Source organism: Corvus kubaryi, unplaced genomic scaffold, assembly GCF_017639235.1.
Source record: "Corvus kubaryi isolate FWS band 111438036 unplaced genomic scaffold, C.kubaryi_AGA036_p1.0 37391, whole genome shotgun sequence".
Lineage (NCBI taxonomy): Eukaryota > Metazoa > Chordata > Aves > Passeriformes > Corvidae > Corvus > Corvus kubaryi.
In genome coordinates, this window is record NW_024581130.1 from 7,805,257 (window position 1) to 7,828,521 (window position 23,265).

Here is a 23,265-nt window from a genome sequence, read left to right on the forward strand (position 1 = left end):
ATTGCTTTTTTAACTATTCAGCTGAGAATTCATAGCAAGCTTTTAGATATCTTTCTTTGCATTTTTGTGAACAAAATCTTTAAAAACTTCTCATAAAAAGAACTGGAATGTGTGAAAAAAGGAAGTGACTGAGGTACTGCCAGAGCTAATTTTTGTTCACATAGTAAAAGTGTTATGGCCGTAATTACACCAATTACATTTGCCTGCTACATTGCACAGTCAAAATGGTCTTATTTGGGATGATTTTTATTCAGCAATAATGTTGAGAGGGCATTATTGTTGTTTTGAATGACAGGAGTGTGATACAGTTTTGGTTGTTTATGCTGCTTTAAAACACAATTAATGGAAGGAATATCAAGACCTCTATATGACATTGACTGTTGTAATAACTCTGTCTCTTTGAAGTTATTTTTCTTATCCTGTTTTGCACTGAGGTTTAACATACCTAAATTTGAGCTCTCTACAAAAAGATGTGTTTATAGTACATTTTGGGAGATACTTTTTACGAAGGAAAGAAATGCTGTTGCTGTGTCTTAAACCCGATATTTGAACATAAAATTCATGAGTTTTGTGGCATAACACCCTTTTTTGAAAATATAATAGAGCAAATAGCAGGGGGTTTAAGCAAATGGCTGAGACACAGCTTCAGCTTCTGACATAACCCAACTTTGTCGTTGAGAGGTTCCTGGAGTGGGGAGAGAATTTCCAAATATTGTGATGTTACTGCCCAGCTGTATGTAACCACATCGTCGTGTTAAATATAGAACTTTGACTCACTGGGTTTTCTACATAACAAAAGCTAAAAGCTGCCCCTGAGGTACCAATTCTAAATTTGAATGTGGTTTGAATTTATACAGTTCTTGGAGTTTGTGCCAGTTCAAGATGTTGCAAAAACATGAAGCAGAAGAATGTGGAAATTGGTGTCGATTGTTGTAAACTGTGAGATAATTGTACAATTGTTTTTAGTTCTAAGTGAGAATAGAATAAGCAGAGGGAGAAGTTCTTGAGACATGTTTCTGAAGAGTTTATTGTTTGTACAAGGCCATGACAAGTTTATTTTTACTCAGCCAAATGCTTTTCTTTATTGCCGTTCATGTGAATTGCATTCCAGACATTGTACTTTTATGGACACCTCTTAGTTTCCTGTTTTAAGTATAGTAAAATGATCATATAGCTATACACTTTTAAAGTTAAGTAGCAAACAAGTTTTTAGTTAGTAAAAAACCAATTTTATATCTATAATGTGTACTTGTTGAACTTAAATGTAGTAATATTGACTCAATTATCGGAGCTTGCACTTCTCCATTTCTCTGGTTTAGTGCTTATAAAGTACTTAGGATGTTTGTAAGCACCAAGCATAAAAGTTGCCATGTGCAGCTTGTATTACATGTATAGGGTGAAATAGCATCAGTGTGAACAGAAATAAAGTACAGCTACTAGAAATAAGAGCTTGCCACATTCAGCAACATTGTTGGAGCAAAATGTTTTCACTGAAAGCTCTGCTAAATGCTGGAAGAATTTAGTGGATTGAAGGACAATTGCTGGTTTTTATAACTACGCAAATAAAGTTAATTTTAATGAAATGTGTAGTGAAAATAAGCCTTTTCAGTATGTTACACTGATATATTGAGGACTAGTAGTCATAGCCCAGAAGTTTATTGTTCTACTGGTATTCAAACCTTGGCTTTGTTCTGCAAATTAAACTTCTTATTTGGCACAGCAAGCATTGTTTCAGTTATTGTGCTGAGCATTACAGGAGAGGCTGAATCCTTCAGCTATTACCTTACTAACCCCACTTCAGGTAGAGAGATTTGCAGATATCCATAGGTTACTTTTATTAAGAGTTTTGGGAAGTGGGGGGGGATAAATCATTACATTTAAAAATGTTAAAGAATCACTGATGCTCTGTGTGCAATGAATGTATAACACTATTAACCATTTTCGTTGCTTTATAAATTTCTACTGAAATAGTAGCAGGAGTGTAGGAAGAGAAAAATACTGCTGCAATATTCTCTGTTTTCTGCTTTAAGAGACAGAGTGTAAAAAACCTGGCGTTTCCTGTGTATTCATTGACCTGTGGAATTCAGGTCATATTTAGCATTATGGTCACTTGCCTTTTTATTTTGTCTTGAGGAGGCTTTGAGTGAAGCCATTCATGTGAGACTCCATCAGTCATCCCTAGGTGGAGAAGGGCTGAGCTTAGGAAAATGGTTCAATATGGTGCTCTCTTAAAAAAAAATTGCAGTGAGGAGGTAGGTTGGTAACAGCCTTTAATGCAGACTTGCTGCAGGGAACTACCTAGAAAGTAAAGGGGTGGCCCAATCGGATTAAAAGCCATTTAGTATTTTCAAGGCATTCAGACTTCTGAGGATTTTGTTTGTAATTGTCTCCTATTACTTGATAGAGAGTAAACTGAGCTTTTGTTGAATTACTGCAGCAAACTGATAAGTTATCTGAAAAGTGATTGCAGTAAATGAATGTTGTGTATTAAAAGATAACAGAAACAACTGTAAGCCTTGACCTATGGATATTTAATCTTTGACATTTAAAAGTTTCCTTTGACTTCAAACCTTTTCTTGAAAATGAAGAAGCATCATCAGTTTTTCAATTTTTCTTATTACTTCACTGAAAAGCTTGACTTGAGTCCTAATTGTCTTAGTGCTGCTCAAAATATTGATGCTTTTACTTTTAAATTAGTGCTATTTCTGGAGGTATTAATAATCTTATTTTTTCTTTCTTTGGAGCAGATTATGACAGTACCAAATGATCCCTACACTTTCCTCTCTTGTGGTGAGGATGGCACCGTGAGATGGTTTGATACTCGCATCAAAACAAGTTGCACAAAGGAAGATTGTAAAGATGTAAGAACAAAACCTTTTCATAAAGATGACTTTAAAAACAATCTTTTGATAAAGATATCCTGAATGTAGAGCTGTGCATGACACAAACACAGGATATGAGTTCTGGTAAAACTTTTAGAAATAATAGATTTTAGGGTTGTTGATCGAGATGACATTTTTCCCAAGAAACAGTAAAAGTTTGGGGAGTCTTTTTTAATTTTTCCTCTTTAATTTTAATATCTCTCTTATTTTATAAGCTTTTGTGTGAGGCTTCAGATATGGTAAAAAAGATATGTCTGTTGAAATTGAATCTCTTAGTCTGGTTTACACGAATAATGTAGAGTGCAAAACTGGAGGCAAAAAATGAGCCTTGAGAATCATCTGCAGCCTTGTGTTCTTGAGCATCCTTTGTCCCTCTGTAAGAAAAAATTTGGTAATAAATTATATCACTGGTATGACCCTAGAAGGTAAGGTGGTGGTGCTGTCCACTGTGTTTGAATTTTAGAAACAATTTTAATATTGAATTGGAACAAAACTCTCGAAGTATGTATTGCTAGTCTTGATTCATTTTGTTCAGCCTTGTACACATTTACCAGTTCTAGGGGTTTCTTTCATTTTTTCCCTTCTATCCAGTTATCTGCCTGTAGATGGAACCTACTCCGATCCTTTAATTAATTTGTTAATTAATAAATTAAAATTAATATGTTTCTGCATATTTAGTACTTTTCTCCCTCCACAGTTACTGTATTTCCATAAGAAAATCCAAGGTGCAAGGTAGTTTATAAATCTGTAATTTTTAGCTTATATATTTTTAAATGTTGTTCCTGTGGTTTTGTTTTGTTTTGGTTTCTTTTTTAGCTGTTCTGGTGCCAGTTTTGTTTCTCTGATAGTTTTCCTTCTGTGCAGTGGCTTTTCTGATAACACATTTATGATCAATCTTCACAGGGCCAGACCTGTTTTCTCAAAATCTCCTTGACTAAGGGAGGGGCCTGTGTCCTGAAACAAACAAAAAACCAAGACAAAACAAAAAAAAAGAATTATACTTCAAATGTTCAGAGCTGTTATTTCAATGCTGCATTTTTGTGTGTTGCAGGATATTTTAATAAACTGTCGTCGTGCTGCCACCTCTGTCGCTATCTGTCCACCCATCCCCTACTATCTGGCTGTGGGCTGTTCTGACAGCTCAGTGAGGATCTATGACAGGAGAATGCTCGGCACAAGGGCAACAGGTAGGAGCCACACTCTGCAGTGAGCATTTCTACCCATTGGCAGTGCCAAATTCAGGTTATTTTCAAAACAGATGGTGAATGACTCAAGTTAACACTGCAGAAGTGTAGCTTACTTCTCTGGGAGCTATGGTTTGTGGTAATAGAGTCATTTCATTCTAATATTTGCTAATGCAGAAATCTTCAAGGAAGTAAACCTAATCTCTTCGTGCATCTTAGAATGCATTGTGTACTGAATGCAGAAAAAGACCTTTTGTAGTGTCTCTTATTTTGTCTTGAAACGCGTGATTCCAGGATTCCAAAAAGCTGGAGATTGCAGCCTCCAGTGGTCCACCTGTATTTTAATTAAGTTCTTGTCTGGTACTCTGTTATGCTGGAACTTGATGCTTCTTATGTGAGGAGATCTTATGAACTCTGTAATATCCTGCACTGTGCTTGCCTTTGCAGCACTTTTTGCTGTATCTAACACAGTTTCACTGAAAAGCTGCAAATTCCTCAGGTGAAAGCTGGCATGCTTCAGATGCTTACCTAAGGATTTTATTTTAAAAATTCAGGTGCACAAAAATGTGTTATATCATTCTAACTTAGCTCTTGGTTCTAATGTATGCTCAGTGTTTGTTTGGACACACAGGAATTAATAATACAGATGTGACATTCATGTCAATAACCAGTGGCAGAAAATCTGTCATTTTGTGCAGCATTTTCCTGTTAATGATTGTGGTGGAGGAGAAAGGGAACAGGAAAGATCACTAAACATAAAAATATCCCTCTCGTCAGGCTAACATTCTGTAGGAGCTCTCCCTTTCATCACACTGGTCAGCAAAATTCTGTGAGAAGTGCCTGGGAACAGATTCTAGGGGCTGACAGAAATGTCCTCTGTGTGTGCTCTTGTACAGTACAAGAATAAGGTGAATTTGGCCTGGAGAGCAAACGAGAGAAAAATCAAGATTCTGAAGACTGATTTTTAAAAAAATATTGATGTAGTGTTCTGTTGCATGTTTGGGTTTGTGTGGAGTTTTTTTTTTTGGTTTTTTTAAGAGGTCAAGTATTCTGTGTCCAGTGAGCAAACTTGATTTTCATTTAATCATTTCTGCCATGTAGGAAACAGTTATGTGTCAAATTAGGAGGTTTTGGAAGAGTCTGTTTTTTTCAGTGTTAGAGCTTCTTATAGGTACCTTTTATCTGCCCACAAACTTGTAATTCTAGAATTTAAGATTGTTTTAGTGTTTGGATTGGAGGTGAGTGATCGGGAAGGCATGGTAAGTCCAATGTAGTGTATAGGTCTTCAGTTTCAATGTGACAGTATTATTATGTCTTGGAAGAAAAATTAGGTTTTTTAAAAAAATTAGGTAGAAAAGAGGCCTATTCCCTAAATTTTTGAAGTTTCATGTACTGAGTTCCTTGCCAATTTGTGTGTAGATACAGATTTGCATTATTGTTTTGTGTTTTTTGGTTCTAAAATTTCCATTTGTACTACATTTGACAGCATCCATACAACACCATGTGGTGGGTACGTGAGACATTTATGTATTTGTGTGTGCGTTTTCATCTTTTATTTTTTGTAATGTGCATAATAAAGACTGTAAAATCTGATATGTCATTCCCCAGATCAAAATTATTGCAGAAACTACAGGATATGTAGCTTTTCCCTGGTTATCTTTTGTTGGATGCTAAATAAGGGGTTTATTGAAGCTGTTGAAAATTTGCAATAGTAAATGTGTAATTTTTTTCTTTCTCCTCTCTCCCCTCACACTTTTATTTATTTATTTTTTTAAATAAAGGGAATTATGCTGGCAGGGGCACTGTTGGAATGGTGGCACGTTTTGTCCCTCCTCATCTCAACAACAAATCCTGCAGGGTAACATCCCTGTGTTACAGTGAAGATGGCCAAGAGATCCTTGTGAGCTACTCCTCAGATTACATTTACTTGTTTGATCCCAAGGATGACACAGCACGAGAACTTAAAGTCCCTTCTGCTGAAGAGAGAAGGGAAGAGGCAAGTGATTAAAATGCCCTCCTTTCATGTTTTATGTTTTTTTAACTTGCAGAGCACAAGAAATACCATCAGTTGTGTTTCCCTTTAATCTCAAAAGAATGTGGCTGGTCATAGACTGAGGTGTGATAAGTAGATTGTCACAAAAATGGTGTATTTTTAATACATACTTATTTAGGTATGTATTTATTTACAGTGTTTTGTCACTCTAGTTTTCTTTCTTGTCTGGTTTCCCTCTCTTAGAGATGAGAAGGCATCTGCCTGAATTTTGGGTTATAACACCAGCAAGGGTGGCAGGTCACTCCTGTAATTGAGGTGTACGTTCTGTTATTTTTCATGCCATCAGAAGCATATTCCTTGAAGTCAAATATTAACACTCCTTGGTAAAAGTTGTCATTTCATGGCAGATATGAGGGAGTACGAGGTGTTTAGATCAAGGAGGTGAGCCACTGTTACTGAGCAGTATTAAAATTTTCAAAACTCAAGCAGCTGTTTATTATCAGCTCACTTACAATGGTGCTTACCCTTCCAGTCTTAATTTTCTGATCAATATTAAAAAGTGCTTTTAACTACAGTGAAGTTGTTTCTGTCTCTCCCTGCACTCCTCCAACCATCCACTGCTTTTTTTTCTGGTGTTTTGCTCACCCTTTCACAAACTCTGTATCTCGAGTTCCTTATCTTTTGTCTGAGGCCACAAGGGAAGTCACAACGAGTTGTCAGCATCCTGCTGTCCTCACCTGCAGGATCAATGTGATGATGATGATTTATCTTTCCTCTTTGCTGTGAGAAGTGTGATGTTGACGTTTCCTTCCTTCTTTTTCTTAGAATCTGTTTGGAGCCATTTTTATACATTTTCCGACACATTCTACATGATGCGTTCTCTTAGTCAGCAATACAGCATGATTCTGCTTTTAAATGCTTACTCTTTGTCCTTTGTTGTTATCCCTAAAAACATTGTTGCTTTGTTATTTTTATTTCAGCCTGGCTTAAAGTTGTATAGAGCAGAAGAAATGTAAAGACTTCTTCCTAAATCTGCTGGTAGAGTCATGAAAGTTAAAACTTTGATATGCTTGTACCACAGGGCCTTTGCATTTAGTTTAAAATTGTCAGCACGAGTTTTTGGTTGTTTTTTTTTTGTTTGGCTTTTTTTTTGTTGTTTTTAAGGCCAGAAATATCCAGCCAATACACTTGATTTCAAACTCTGACCTGCTTTTCTAAATGAGCAGAGCACTCCCTGTTTCTCTTGAAGTTGCTGAAAGTAACACCACCTATTTAGTGATTGCTTTATACTTCCTGCTGCAGAAGAAGGAAAAAAAATTATAAAAAAGAAAAAGAAAATAGGTTAAAAATAAACTATAGTTTATTTGCATAAAATTTCCTCTTTTTTTGTTAATGTCTGATTGTTTTTAACTTTTGCTTAATTGCAAGTCCACATTTCATTAAACTGAAGCTCCCATATAGTTTTTAATGTGAATAGGTGAATATTTCTTCAGAATTCAGGATGAAGTCAAGAAAACCTTAATAATTATTGGTCACTCCAGAAAGAGTCAATTAACATAATGAAGTTAGTTTAAAATCAAAGCTGCATTAGTTCTGGGAGTCATTTAGTTTAGGCTGTTGAAGCTTAAACTCGTGCATTTTGTTGATAAGTGTTGTGCTTATTCATGGTTGATCTGAACATAAGGCTGACATTCTGTTTTTTGGTGACAGATATGAATTTGGGTGACTTAAGAAAATTGAGATTTATATTTAGACTTAGAATCCTCTACTGTAGAACATAAATAGCTGTGTGATGCTTTTTTCTCTTTTTCTCTCCCCCAGTTACGTCAGCCTCCCGTTAAACGTCTGCGGCTCAGAGGGGATTGGTCAGATACTGGGCCAAGAGCAAGGCCTGAGAGTGAGAGAGAGAGAGATGGTAAAAGCATTTGCACTTGGAAGGGGGTTGTTGTCCTTGCTGCTGCATTTTGTTGGGTTTTTCTGTATTGGTTTGATTTGGGTTTTATTTTCCAGTTTTTCTGAAGTATTCCCAAAATTTTTCCTTCAGATTGTTCTTGTTTTAACAATCAGCCAAGCCTTAAGATGGTTTTCTTAGAGTTTAACACAGAACTGCTATTGTACAATGACTTTTAAAATTGAAAATATTCTTACCAGAGCAATTATATTGCTTCAGTTAGGCTGATGTAAGTAAAGGAGAGCTTTTTTCGTTGTCATTGCTTAGGGACTAACACAAGCACTTATTTCTTTTTTTTTGTAGTCACACCTCACATGCAATCACAATTACAAATGAAATGCTCTTTAATAGTTACATTAGGGGACTGGAATTCAGAGCAATAGGATTCTAATATTATACTTTTCATTTTTATAATGTCATTTAGTCACATAAGTTGACTAATTTTTATGCTTATATTTTCATGTTTATAATATATTACTCAGTTGCCTGAGATTTTAGTAAATAAAGCATTTCCAAAGCTATGCTTAGGTATCAAAAAATGGAATACCAAAGCAGAGCAGAGCATTTTTTGTCACTCATCTTAATTTTCATCTAATAATGTGTTTCTGTTTAAATCTGACAAGCTGTGGGGTTTCAAGTATTTGATTCTAGTTCCCTTAAATCTTCCTCACTTTTCTGCCTACAGTTTCCCTTTCCAGATTTTCTGTGCTGGTGTTCTCATTTTCCTGCTTCCCCAAACTAGAATAGAACTGTCTAGGATTCTGTACTTGACACAGGCAGTAGGAGATGCTGTTTAGGGAGAGAACATGAGCCTGTCCTCTTACCTTAGTCTCTCTTTGTTGCTCCTCCAGTATTTGGAATTACTGGATTAGAAACACTGGAGGTTATTATCCCGTCTGTTCCTTTACAATCTGCATGTGGTTCTATTGCCTGTGAACTTCTGTAATCCTTTTTTTGAACCTATTGATAATATTTCCTATGGCATCATTAACCACCTTTTGGCTGTTTTCTTTGGCTGTTGCAATTTCATTTTTTGTGTTTTAAGGTCAGAGATCCTCTGCTTGAGATATGGGAGGGGAATGAGGGATGCCAGCAGAGGGTCAGAGACCTGTAGTGTGGAATTGAGGATAGACAGGAGCATTGGGATCAGGTGGAAGGGAGCTGTTTCCTGTGGGAGAAGGGGGTGAGGGGTGGTCTCCATTCCTGGAAGAAATGAGGGGTGAAAGGTACTCTGGTAAACTTGTAGATAAAACTTCAGCATTACTTATTCTACAGGGGAGCAGAGTCCCAATGTCTCTCTGATGCAGAGGATGTCAGACATGCTGTCAAGGTGGTTTGAAGAAGCCAGTGAAGTTGCACAGAGCAATCGAGGACGAGGAAGATCACGGTCCAGAGGTGACTCCCTTCTTTTCAACAATACAGATTGAAACAGAAATTGTGTGTTTATAGTGGATGTGCAGGCTTTGAATATCAGCCTTTCCTAGGTATAGACAAAATTTTAGTGCACTGGAGAACTGAGCACATGTGTTTGCCGTAGGAATGGTAGTGGAAAGGGATCTTTAGAGGCAGAGTAAGTTTATTTTTGAGCTCTTTTTCTCGCTTTTTTGTTTTATTTTTAATCAAAGGTGGGACTAATCGGACAGATGCTCCTGCTACTAGTAACATGGCACCTAGTAGAGAATCAGAAACTGCGATGGAAGTAGATGGTTCTGAACAGCTTCCATCATCTTCCTCTTCTACCATGTCAGCTCAAGCTCCTTCAACATCATCTTCAACAGAAAGTCCCCCTTCAACTTCATTACTGTCCTCTCCTGATAACGAACAAAGGCCTTCTTTAGGGGCCTCAACTCAGCCTGTGCTGCATCACTCTGGTGAGAAGAAATCCATCTTGTCATTGTTTATGAAAAATAAGAAACAATTTCAATAAGAAACAATTCTCTTTTAGGATATTTTGGGTAATTGATCTCCATCTGCTTTCTTCCCTGCACATCCTTAATGAGACTTAAGTTTTATAGTTACCAAATGGTTGCAGGTGTGATTTAAAGAAAGAGTGAAACCATCAACTCTATACCTTTGTCTGAAAAAGAAATTTCCAAGGGGATCACCAGTATTGTCTTTTGAAGTAGAAATAAACATTTTTTGCTTATTTTTTTCTAAACTTACTGTTGTCTTCATGGAGTGTAGTAACATCTTGCCTTCTTCCACTGAGATTTGGCTGTAGCAGCATCAGGGCAATGAACAGCAGAACATGTGCCTGTTGCAATCAGGGGAGGTAGGGGATGTCTCCTTCAGGAGGAACCTCCATCCTCAGCATTTCAGTCAGCAGTGTTGGGTTTTAGCTTCTCAAAAGTATTTGGATAGACAAGGCTCACCTGGCATGACATTCCATTATTGGTTAATAAATTATCCCACATATTGATACTTAAATCTGTATATCTTGAAGGAACTCATCTGTATTTAATACAGACTCACATCCTTCTTGGGGGAAAAGAAGGAAGTATATTCTGCTGTCAGAATGTCAGAAACTAATTTGGGTAGTTACAGAGCACCTTATGCTTTGACTTGACCTTTTCCATCTCAATGCCACAGCCTTTAGAGTGGAATATTTGCACAAGAGTTTATTTTTTTTTAAAGTGAGTTTCTAGGCCTCACAGTTATAGTGGAAAGACCGATGTGACCTGAAAGACATCAGGTTTAGACCTTTTGTCTTATATAGATTCTGTTGTAAAAAAATCAAGCTCTCTCTTTGGAAAGGTGAGTGATAGCATCTTCAGGCCTTAAATTTGATATTCTGGAGTACAGGAGGGATGGGGATTCCCAGGAGAGAGTGTGCTGTGGCTGCTGCAGCCAGAATCTCTGGGATGGGTGGGAAATTATGAGGCACCTGGTATCTGAAAGACAGGGAAGATGAAGACATAAGTTGAAATTCATGAAACATATAATTTTTGCTTTTTAAACCTTTCAATTAGTTTGATACTTATTTAGAGATAATAATCAGTGAGCAGAAAAATGGCAATATGCACAGGAAATTTAGAAAATGCTAAGTTTATTTAGTATCAGAGGCTTTTAGTCACCTATGTTTTTTATTAGTATTGGTGTCAGCTTGCTGCAATCTCAAGTTTTTTCACAATACACACACAAGAAGATGATTAAAGGGTCTACTCTAATTCAGTGCAACCTGATTTAGCTGCCACTAACTTTGATCCAGAGGGATAGCCATCAAAGAACACATGTACCATTACCAAAGGTTCCCTTTGATCTATTTATTTCTTTTTAAAAGTATATGGTTTACTCTGGAACTTAGAGTGGCCAGGAGAGTATTGAAAATAATTGCTTTGAGCTATGTCATTGAAACATGGTGGGTTTCATAAAGATAATGCACCAGCCAGCATTTCCAGAATTGTGGTGCATTTTCTAGCCTACATTTTAAGGAATCTGTGCTGACCAGAAAAATCTTTTCTCTGAATCTGCTTGAATTTCTAAGCAAATATTTATTCTGCTAGCATGAAGCTGAAGTTGTTATTTCTTAATCCAGCTCTTCTCTAAGAGCATTTCTTTTTTCCCAGTTTTACTTTGGACTTGAGAATATATTTAGTTTTGAAAGGGGTAGTGATGGTTGGTTGACAGACAGGAGATACTTTCTAATTTGCTGTATAATATTTGATAGATTCTTTGACTAAACCTAAGCAGGGTGTCAGATTTGCAGCTTAAAATCGTCTACAGGACTCCTGCAGGCATAAATTTATTAGTACAAGGTGTTTGCACACCTAATAATCCTGTTTCAGAAGCAGTGCAAATGAGACCCTGGAGTAACAGTAAAACAAGTTTTGGGTGACATGGGTAGGTTCAGGGAGAGGGGAAGCTCCTGGGCAGAGAGAGCAGGTCATGGCAGAGGGGTAGCACTGGGTCTGTGAATAAGCAGGCTGGGCTGGGAATGTCACTTTTGCAGTGTTTATGTGGCCTGGTAACCCATGGCTGTGCTCAGTTGTGAGATTTTATTTACTCACAGTCTGTAGTCTATAAATCTGTCTGCAAACACTGCATCAAGGACAGGATTTCCTGAGCTTGTTCACCTGCATTTAAAGGTGAGTAAAACCTGCTGCTTTTTTGGGGTGACAAGAGCAGGAAAGTGCTAATAGGAATAGTTTAAATACAGTGGCGCTGAGTAGGAAGCCCAGACAGAGGTGTGTTGTAAGAGGTGGATGACTGAGGAGGCATTTTGGAAGGTGGAAAAAGGAAAAAAGAGGTTTTCAGCCACCATTTTGCATAAAGTCATGGCAGATACAAGTTTGAATATTGTAGCAAAGAGTCAGCAAATGAAGAATGTGTTTTCAGGAAATGACTTCTTTAGAATCAGAGTGTGAATTCCTAACTCAGGCTTGTAAACAGCTTTCCATAAATCATTTCTACAGATTTCTGCGCTCAGCACAGGCACTTGTGGTAACCCTGTGTTTGAAATAGCAATACCTTTGTGTAAATGTTACAGTTCAAATATTGTTGGTTTGGTGTTCCAGAAAATGTCACATGGTGGGCATTTGAGCTTCTCCATCTGAACTACTTTTTAAAATATTAAGAGATGACTTATCTGTGCAAAATAGAGTCAGTACAGAAATGGTTTAGTGCTGGAGCTTGTCGGGATAGGTCTCTTTAGCAGAATGTGTATTCTAGAAGTTTGAACATTTAAGTTACAATTAAACAACAAAATCAGTGCAAAATCTCAGTAGCCTGTTACTGCCAGTACATTTGAATAGTTTTTTTATATATGAATATAACGAGAACAATTGCTGGAGATTGTCATGCTTGTCACTAAGGAAAAATACAACTAATTTATTTTCTTGCCCTGCTTGGGCCATTCGGTGGAAACCTTTAAATTTTGTATATTCGTTCTAAGATGCTGATGGTTTAAACCACCATAAACATCAGGTACAACAAACAGTAAAATATAATACAACTTTTCTCTTAAATAAAATTCCAGATACACATTGGTACCATTGGGAGGGGATGCAAGGGGCAACTGGCTAATTAGTACAAAGCTTAACCCTAGTATGTGTTCTGATATAAAGTAACTGCTTTAAAATTTTGAATGGGAATGTAACAATAACTGGGTTTTTAAATTTGTTTCTATTTCCTCACTCCATTTGCTAGCAAAATAAACATTTGCTTAGATATTCTGAAATATATTAAGTGTTGTCACTGAACATATCCAAGATAGCAGCTATCTTTCATGTTTGGTATTGTAGTTCTTGTTACATCTTAAAATGTGGCTGTCTCTGAACTGTGTGGAACTGAATCAGCAGCAAGTACTGAAAACTGCAATTTTAGGCATCACTGAAATTCCCTTTAAAGTATTCTCTAGGCTGTTTGGAGTTTTTATTTCCATAAATGTTTTTGGGACATGAAAACTATTCATAGCAAATCTCTTTGATGCCATATTCCTTTTAGGAACTATATCTTTTTATTTTTGTTACACCTTATCAACCATAAACGGAGAGGATGTTTTTCTCAAAACTGATATGAGACTAAGTACATTAAACCTCATGACCATTCAGTATTAACTGGTGCTTGTCACTAACTTTCCAATTATTGGATTCTGGTTTTGGGTTTGTTTCTTTTCATAAAAGAAAATTAAAAATTTGTTTGTTTCGCTGCGTGGATAAGGGTTACAGAATATTTGTTGAGCTTTTACCTGGATGAAAGGCTCCATGCCAATATAATGCTCTCTAGTAACATTTCAGTGTGATTCAGACACTGTTATTAAAGATGCAATCTGTGTTATTTAAGGAGAAGCACTTGCCACACAGCACTTGTGTGAGTGGAGGAAATCTGCAAAGGGCATGGAAAGAATAAAAAATTGCTTGGACACCTGGTTTTATAGCAGTTTGCAAAAGTACTTGTAATCAGGCAATGAACTTGACATGCCAAAAAAATGGGGTAACTGACAAATGAATAAAGCCAGTTGTAATAAATAAAAGAATATTTTTATAGAAAGGATTTTTTATATAAAGAATAAAAACGATGAAAACAGTGAAGCCTCTAAAGGTGGAACTAAAAGAATAATCTATTAAGAGGATGATCCTAAGAATTGCTTACAATCCTATAAATTACTTTGTCTGTCAGACCACTTAACAGTGATTTCAGAGTGTGAATCCTCAACCACTGGGGATGTCTGAAATTAAAAATTAGTTCATAGTGAAGTGTAGTTTTTGGTTTAGCTGTTGTTCTGCCACCTTCTTCCACAGTTCAGTTTGCTTTTTGCACTGGTTTGTTTTGATCAAAATTTAGCTTTTTTTGGAAACATCAGGAAGCTATTACATTCATTTTGAGAACTTACCCGTAGACCCCAGTTGCATAGTTTTACACCACAAATATTCTCATTTGTTCTGTGTATTAGGAACACAGAAATGAATACATCTGTAGTCTGCTTTGTTCTGACTTATTCAGGCTGTATTTATTTTCCGTAAATAATTCTTTGTTAAATGGTTTCATTGCTGGAAATGGGGAGGGGGTTGTAATGTATGGCATGAATCCTGGACATTTAAGTCCTGTGATTCATCCCTTTAGGAAGAGAAAACCAATTTCAATATTTCTATTTTATAATTTGTGGATGTTAGTAAATTTTATTTTTCACTGTAATGACACTTAGTATCTGTTGCTTGTCTCTTTGGTCAGTTCCCCCACCCTTCTCTGTTCTGTATATTATTGATCAATGCTTCTCTCTTTACACCCTTTCTCTGTCTCCCCTCCCTGTTTATCAGAGTTAATGGGACCTGAGTTAGCAATAATCCGTAGGGGCCTGCAGCGACTGAGGCTTAAGAAGGCAGAACAGCAGAGACAGCGAGAGCTGGCTGAGGGTTCTGCACCACAGCCCTCCTCTTCTGAGCAGACCTCCCCTAAGGGCTCCTCACAGGACCCTCAGGCAGCAGGTTGTCACTTGCCAAGGTTTCTCCAGCAGATGATGTAGCTGTAGTTTGTGCTGCTGTTGTTTGCTGAGATGCTTCTCCTCCAGAACAAGGCATTTCCTGCATTCGCTGCTTGTCTTGCCTTGCATGTGGTGGTGTTTATCATCACATGGGTAGGGAAACAGTTGTTTTGGCAGGTTCATTGATCTAACATATTTGGATTGAATGATACTATGTGGAAATGGTTTTCTAGGTGCATGGTACCAGGTGTGTGCTATGTTCATTAGAGCAGCTGAGCAAGAAATCGCTGTGTCTTGAGTAGAACGAGAATTACACACTTGAAATTGCATTTTGGTGCTACTTGTATCCAACAGCAACATTTATGACTTGGCTTTGGGTTAGCATATGTTCTAAATCAGAGTAACAGTTCAATGAAACAGCGTTTTGGCACTCTTCAGTGCTATGGTTTTACAATAAGTGTAGTGAAAATACTTGTACCTAGCCAAAATCTGCAGATATGCTCTACTTTTTTTGAACAGAGCAACTTTTCATTTCACCATCCTCTTTCTCTCTTATCTTACTGAAATTAAAAATGATTACAAGAAAGCCTCAAATATGTTTGCAATAACATATTTGAGAAAGTTAGGGCAGAAGCACGCATATGAATAAAGAGACAAACCCTAAAGCATAAACTTGAAACAAATTTTGTCGTGGCATCATGTGAAAATGAGTGAGCTGCATGCTGTGTGAGAATTCAGTGTATTTTGTGTTGCAGTCTCTCTTCTGTGGATAAATCCTGTGACAGTTGAGATGTGGCTAAATTGCTTTTAGAGATTGTGTCACGCATTCGCAGCTGTCTTGCCATGGTGCAGTCTATTCCTTAATCTGGAGCCCTACAGAACAATCTGATGTAACAGTGGCTGATGCTCTTGTCACAATGTGCAGTTACTGAACTTTGAATAACTTCCAATGCTAGAAAATACTGCAGTGAGTTTTTAGAGTGTTTTGGAAACCAGTACATCCTGGGAGGGATGTGTTTTTATTCTAGGGATGGCAACTGTGGGTGCCTGTTACCGGTAGGAGGAGAACAGGAACGGCAGTGGTAGCAATAGCTTTGTAGGGGCCCGCAGCTTCCTGCCAGGACAAAAAAAACCACCCCAAAAATCTACCAATTTTGGTTTTGGGGTTTTTTTCAGCAAACTGAACATCAGAATTTATTAACTCAAAGATAAGTATTGATAGAGGAAAAATGGTAACTAACGCAATCAATAGATTGTGATCTTCAATTTCCTTTTCAGAAGGGCTTAATTTTTAATTTTTTTACTAAATTGCTTCTCATTGAATTGAGATTGGGAAAGAATAAAGTTTGTTTACAGCTGTGTCTGGAGGTTTATCTGTGGGGGTTTTACTGCCTCTGAAGTGTGTGTTGGTCTGGGTTTCGCTTGATACATCTCTCCCATCTCTTCCCTAGTGCTCCTTCAAGAAGGCAGTGTAATTTTTTACTCCCTGTTGTTTGTGGGGTCCCTACAGCGCAGTGTAGGGTCCATACTGCCACAAATGTGAGAGTTTAAGCTGAGTTTAAGCTCCCTTTGACTGGGAGTCAGAGGTGGGTCGAACATACTTTGGATCCCCCCAACACTGCCTCTTGGTTTTGAGTTCCCACATGCTTAGAACTTTAAGGGAACTATTGGAAACATCCAATCATTTTGTTTGGGATCACCAGGAACCACAGAACACATACACAGCCTTGGAGGAAACTAATATTCAAATATTTATCTCTTTCTGCATGTAATGACAATGAATTTGCAAATTTAACCATTTTACTTCTTATATAATTGTTTTGAAAGACAGATTCACTCAATGCTGTGGAAACATTTATTTCTGGGGAGGAGAAGGGGGAACCATTTTTTTGTCTGACCTCCAGCTTGTTAGGATGTATCTTCTTGAGGTTTGGTCTGATGGGTGGAAATGTTGCCTTCAGCAGTACAGAGAGTGGAAGATACAAAAAGAGAAATTTAAATTTTAAAATATTGAATGTGTTTGGTCAATTAGTTCTCAAGAAATTTGATAAAAGATTACATTGTCTTTTCCTTTCTATTTGTATATGTAAATACAAGATATTCCTGTTGTGCTTCATCAACTTCTTTCATTGCATTCGTCCTTCCCCTGATATGGGAGGGAACAAATGAAGCTCATTTCTTTTGATTGGGGATCAGCTTTCCATTGTTTATTTACTTCATAAGATTTCTGCACTCTGGACATGAAGTGGACATGAGTACTTGCTCATTTCTTTTTACTAAAGTTCTTTGTTTTGTTTTCCTTTTCTGACCTCTCAAGATTTATTTTTGGAAGTTGGTTATTCACAATCTATTCCTTTGGAAAACCAGAGCTGCACATTTTTGGTCTCTTGCTTCTCCATAGACACAGTTGTTTTCTAACCCTTGTGCTTAATTGACTTTTCAGAACTATGGTAGGAGAAAAATAAGTGATCAGTTTTGGGTTGTTGGGGGTCTTTTAAATGTAATAAATTCTTATACAGAGACAATCTCTATTTAATTTTTATTTTTCCTGAAAGGTTGTCTTTGATGCTCTATCATGAGGCAGGTGTTCACTTTTCAGGCACATACTAGTTGTAAATTTTCAAACAAAAAATTACACCCCAAAATGTGTCTGCAAATTCTCAATCCCTGCTCTGGTAAAACTTGTATAATTTGCACTTGCGATTTTGTAGGGAATTCAGTGTGAGACTAAGGCCTTCATTATTAATCCTTATCTTTGCAACCACAGAAGCTCGAGTAGGAGGAGAAAAAAATATCCCAGCCATGTAAGAAATTACAAGTATAAAATGTCAAGAGCTGAAAGCTTTTACAGGTTTAATAGAAAATTAGACTGTGTGGTAGTTATTCTGTCTCCCAGTCACAACAGGATTTGTAAGATCAATCTGTAGTAGTTAACCTTCACTATTTAGAAAAATGTGGTCAAAAGTTTATATTTTTGAGTGTGAAAGCGAGATGAGTAATGATTCACTATTTGACTCTGCAACGAAAGGTCTCAGATGACAGAGACTTTGTTTTAGTGGACACTCTCATAAGTATTGTATAAACTTGGCTGAATTTTAGAAGCAGTATGTGCTGGATGTTATCAAGTCTATTTTGTCTTCATAATAGCCTTTGCTTAGGTATTGAATAGATTCAGATATTTTTTTGGTAGCCACTTTATTTAATTAGGGAACTATGGTAAATCTTTCAGTTTAGTTTGGATTTTTATTTATTGTATGGTTCCTCCCACAAAGCCTAGTTTTGACTTGCATTTTTGTGGCATTTCCTAACATTTAGATCCTGTGCAGTATTTAAACAACTGCATTCATGTGCTACATGCAAACAAGGAAAGTAAACCTTTTTAACCTGTTGTTATTGCCTGCTGTGGCACATAAGCATCACCATTAGTACATCACTTCTCATTCTGAGAACTTTTAAGGAGATTGAATTCAGTTTGAAAAGTAACAGAAATGTGAATCAGCTGATCAGGAAGTGAAAAAGAAAAAACAGATTCTAGATCAAGGGTTCCTTTAGTGGTTGTTGTATCTAATCTTACCCACAAAAACATGAATTAAGATGAACCTTTTTTTTTTTTCCTGAGGAATAAAATTTGATTTAGACTGCATTTGTTGTGGAATGCAGATATATACATGTGCATGCTGGCACATTGCAGAAACTGTGCTGCAAATTGACTTTTTTTTTAACTTTTCATTGATCTATACAGTCAGTCTTTAAAGCAGAGCAAACTGGACCTTCATTTCTGTGTTAAAGCTTTTGGAGAAGAACAAGGGAATGACTGCAGTTTTTATTACTAGATTCTTTGCAAACACCCAGATGTAGAAATGTCTGTTTGAAGTCCACAATATGTAACTGAGAGTTTATTCACTGTGCAAAGCAATTATTCATAGTTATTAAATCAAGTATTTAATTTCTTAGATTCCTCTACAGGTACTGTGTTTAAGACTTTTAAAACAAGTCTCACTGCGTTAGACCTCACCCTGAAGCTGGTGTTGGAGTGATGTAAGGAGGAATTTTTTTCAACCAAAACTGAGGTGGCATGCTAATATTTTGGTGAAGTCAGGTGCTGATCGCCCAAACTATAGGAAGATCCTTCAGCATGTAACTGACCTTAAAATTATCTTCTATTTTCTGTTTGAGGTTGCCCAAATTTATGAATCTCCAGTTCCCTCTTTAAGTGGTGCTCCAGTTTAGAATGTACTGGTGACATTACAACCAGTGGTGAACTGCATTGGGATGTAGACCCAGCCTGTGAAGGCTCAGGTAAGAGTTTGGATTTTTGTTTGTTTTTTTAACTATATGGCACAGTTTTGGTAATACTTTTTTTTCAAAAGCTTTATAAGAAATTATGAAAGTATTTTTTCAGACTTTTTTACAAAACAAAGCCATATATTAAAAAAAGAGGCATTTACCTGAACTTCTCTAGGCTGGTTTCATGCTTGTGCTGATTTCCCTGCCTGAGGTGGGGAGTTCCAGACTGCAGAGCCACTTCAGGGGGTGCTGGTGATCTGTGGCTTCAGGGCACTTGAAAAAGGAAACAAGGGAGTTTCAAATTGCTACAAACAACTTTTCTCTTAACCACGCTAATTCACGTATCTAGGGTACTTCCTTTATGTTGATTAAATATTTATTTTTTTAAGTGAAATACGTTCAAAAAGTTGTATGGAGACTTGGATGTAATAGTGAGATGTGGGAGGTTTAAGCCTGCATTGGCATGGACTTCTATCTAAAAACCTTTGCATTTTCACTTACTGTGATTGAATGATGCACATGGTAAAACATACCTACTTTTTTACTTACTGCTGTATGGTGTGAGGTCTTAACAAAATTAGAAGTGCTGGTAAGGGTAGTAGATGTAGTTTCTTATGTTTCTAATTAAAATATGTTAGTTCAGTCTTCTGATCATACAGGTCTGAATTACAGAGTTGATAAGATGAGCTTTTCCAGCCAAGTGAAATATTTGGCAGCACAAAACACCTTTTAAACAAGGGCATATGAGCTTTTGGGAAAGATTGGAGTGCAGGAGCAGAGCATGGCTGGGATCCCTGTCATGCATTAGGTTTCTCAGCCTACAGTCCAGGACCTCCCCTGCCTTGAGCACTTCTGATACAAGTTAATCCCAGCCATGGACTTGGTGAGTCAGAGATCAAAGCGAGCCCTTGAAAGAGGCACAGATTCCTGCGCTGAGTCAGCTGGAACACGAGGAGATCATCTCATGCCGTGGAGCATCTGTACACCACGTTTTTGCTCTGATTTACCTTCTAAAAAGTGGCTTACTACTCCATTGAAAATACTGCACAGTAAATACTTCTCTTCTAACTTAGATATTATATATAAAGCACATTTCACTTTTGGAAGTGAAATATATTAATGCTACAAATCTTCTGCTTTATAGCTACATACCATAAATCTAGATGATAAATTCTGTGGTCTGGCTTAGGTGTGCTTAGTGCAAGGCATGGACATGATTGAACCAGGAAGACAGAACCAGTTTAATGCTCCTCAGTTACAGAAATAAACTGTGTAAGCCCAGTTCCCAAAACAAGGCAGCCTCCAGAAGACACTGCCTCAGACTTCCCTGGTCTCTCTCCTTTGCTCCTACACTGGATATCAGTGTAGCAAAGGAACACGCTGCCATTCTTGCACCAATGGCTGCGAGTGAAGTACTGCTTGAGAATATATATATTTAAAGCAGCTTGGTCAATTTAGCAGGTTTTATGGCTGTACTACAAAATAATTCACACTGGTGATTCTGGCCCAAAGCTGGAAGGGAGCTTCCTGTAGGAGAGAGTATTATTTCATTGCTTTCCTTGTACAGGATCTACATTTATGTTAAAATTCGTTTAGCGTGCTGTGATGTTGGCAGACTGTGACTCAGTTTGTAATACGGGGTATTAAAACCTTTTCATTTAGGATGAATTTGTTTATAACAGAAGATTAACAAGTGGAACCAAGATATGATGCTCTAGCTAATATCTTTGAAATACTGCATTTATTTATGTACATCAGCTCATTTTCAGAAAATACAGAAGTGAGATCTGGTCTTCAGAGGTGACAGGGAAAATAGACTCACAGAAAATAGTGAATATTGCATCTGTTGTGTCTGTGCAATGAATGAGTGCTGGTGATAGTTATTAACTGCTAGTGTCGAGGGGGGAAAAAAGGCACTTATCTGCTGGGGGGATTGATTATTCTGTTGGTTTGTTTATGTGATTGATGGGGATTCTTTTAAGACTGACGGGTGTGGTACTGTGATAAACTCACCAAGACTTGTTCTCAGTCATCAGAGGTGCAGCATCTGAGAATGCAGAACTACCAACTGTGATACAAGTGAGATGTATTTTGGTGCTTTGATGTTTTAAAACATTATTATTAAAACAGTATTTAAATATTGGAGGTACTGGCACTCCATGGAGTATTTTACGCTGAAGTATAAATATTCTGAAATTTACATTTGGCACATGGTGTGAAATACTGGTGTCATTTGGTAGCTGGAGCAAAGGCTTTAGGAGTCATGACTCTTCAGCGTTTTTCCTGACGTGTCAGAAGTGTGAAGAACACAGTACAATATTTGGTAATGGACAGGCATTTTTATTATCAACATGTCAGCAAGCTTCAGGCTGTTCAGTGAATAAATAATGGTTTGAAACAAGTGGCTTTGCTTCTGTCATGCCTAGAAAATGCAATATGGCTGGCTGCTCATTAAACAAACCCAAAGCTTCCTTATGTTGCTGCTTTTTTTATTTTAAACTAACATATGATCGTGACATTGCTGTGCAGTTCTCTGCTGCTTATGTTTTAAGTTGAAATCTCGTTTTTGTTTCAGATTCTCCTTCTTCAGTGGTTAACAAACAGCTTGGATCCATGTCACTTGATGAGCCACAGGGTGCGTGTGACAGGAAATGCGCTATACCCAGCCATAGCTGATTGCAATGCTTCCTTTTAAAGTTGCTTTTCATGATGAGAAACAGTCTAAAAATGCTGTTCATCCACATAAAGTAGAATTCTGTAAGCAGATCTGCTGGGAACTCATTATTTAATGATCAGTATGATTAACAGAGTGAGGTTAATTGTTTTCAAAAGCCATCCTAAGCTCAATTCTTCATGCAATTACTGCAGTTCAGTGTAGGTACCATAAATGTCTCATGTATTCTACAGACAGTTGGAACATTTTTGTAAAATGCTAAGTAAAATTAATTATTTAAACAGGTTGGGGTTTTTTCTGAATGGTTCTTCTTGGATCAAAGGGCAAACATCAAGACTGAAATAACCTTTAATCTCATAATACCGCATTAATTTCTCTTACGCACGAGTGATGTGCAGCTTTGTTATTCCTGCACAGTTTGAGTAACTCCAGAGCACCTCTTGCACTGAGGTACATCTTCCCTCTGTATCCCCTTGTCCTTCACCCTTCCTGCTGAACAGGTACTGGTGTTTCTTGTAGGATCCCTATGGACTGGAGGTGGACAGAATGCTTGTGAGCTTTCTCTGTGCCTACTGTGCATTAGTCTCCAAACTGTGAGCACTGAAGTGGGCCATAGGTGACCCTATTCCAGCTGCATCAATGTCATCTGTAGGGAATATTTATGGCTGAATAATTAAGGAGTGATAGATGCTAATCTAAAAATAGATTGCCATACACTCTGCATTATGCTTCCGTATCAAAGCCTCTGTAGAGATTTAATAGCTTAAATCCCACAAAAGAGCTTTGTTTTCTTTCACATTCTAAATTAGAATTCTAAATTAGAAAGCCATTTTGAAATCCCACTTCTGGAAAATAGTCTGTTTGGCAACTGTTGAGATTATGGTTTATTTTAGGATTCCAGAATGTTGGAAAAAAAAATCAAGGGGCACCTTGACTAAATAAATTCTTTTTGTGGAAATACATTTTGTGATGAAATAGCCTTAAACCTCGATGTGTAAATTTGGTAATTATTCATGGTTTAGTAGTCTACGTCATTCCAATCAGGTTTAGCTGGAAAACTTGCTTATAACAAGTGGCCAAGTTATGTTCTCTGGTCTGAAGTCAGAGTAAAACATTTGATCAGAGTAGAAAAACCTAGAACTAACGTAGAAAGTCTGTAGGTTTACTGAGATTCTTATAACGGTAAAAATTTGGGAAAAATGTTTTTTTTCTGTTTTAAGAAGTTACTTCAACTAAGAGATTCCCTCTTATAAGTGCTTAGAAGCACTTCAGATTTTTTAATATGCAAAAATAAAACCCCAAAATATATTTGTTTTTTGGTACACGAGTTCTCCAGTTGTTTTAAGGCAATGTTTTTCTGCTTTGTTGGCAGACA

General features: G+C 37.1%; 1 protein-coding gene across 7 annotated transcripts in view; it reads left to right on the forward strand.

The window, feature by feature from the left end:
• Positions 1-23,265, forward strand: part of DCAF6 (DDB1 and CUL4 associated factor 6) — a 77,728-nt gene that overhangs the window by 25,988 nt on the left and 28,475 nt on the right. For 3 of the 7 annotated variants that reach the window (XM_042037941.1, XM_042037943.1, XM_042037942.1), the window contains exons 5-12: positions 2,748-2,861; positions 3,934-4,069; positions 5,848-6,062; positions 7,881-7,974; positions 9,286-9,405; positions 9,636-9,881; positions 14,766-14,933; positions 21,792-21,851. In XM_042037941.1, coding sequence (XP_041893875.1) covers positions 2,748-2,861; positions 3,934-4,069; positions 5,848-6,062; positions 7,881-7,974; positions 9,286-9,405; positions 9,636-9,881; positions 14,766-14,933; positions 21,792-21,851 — 1,153 coding nt within the window. The remainder of the gene's footprint in view (positions 1-2,747; positions 2,862-3,933; positions 4,070-5,847; positions 6,063-7,880; positions 7,975-9,285; positions 9,406-9,635; positions 9,882-14,765; positions 14,934-21,791; positions 21,852-23,265) is intronic. The other 4 variants (XM_042037944.1, XM_042037947.1, XM_042037945.1 and 1 more) reach the window with 2 other exon arrangements.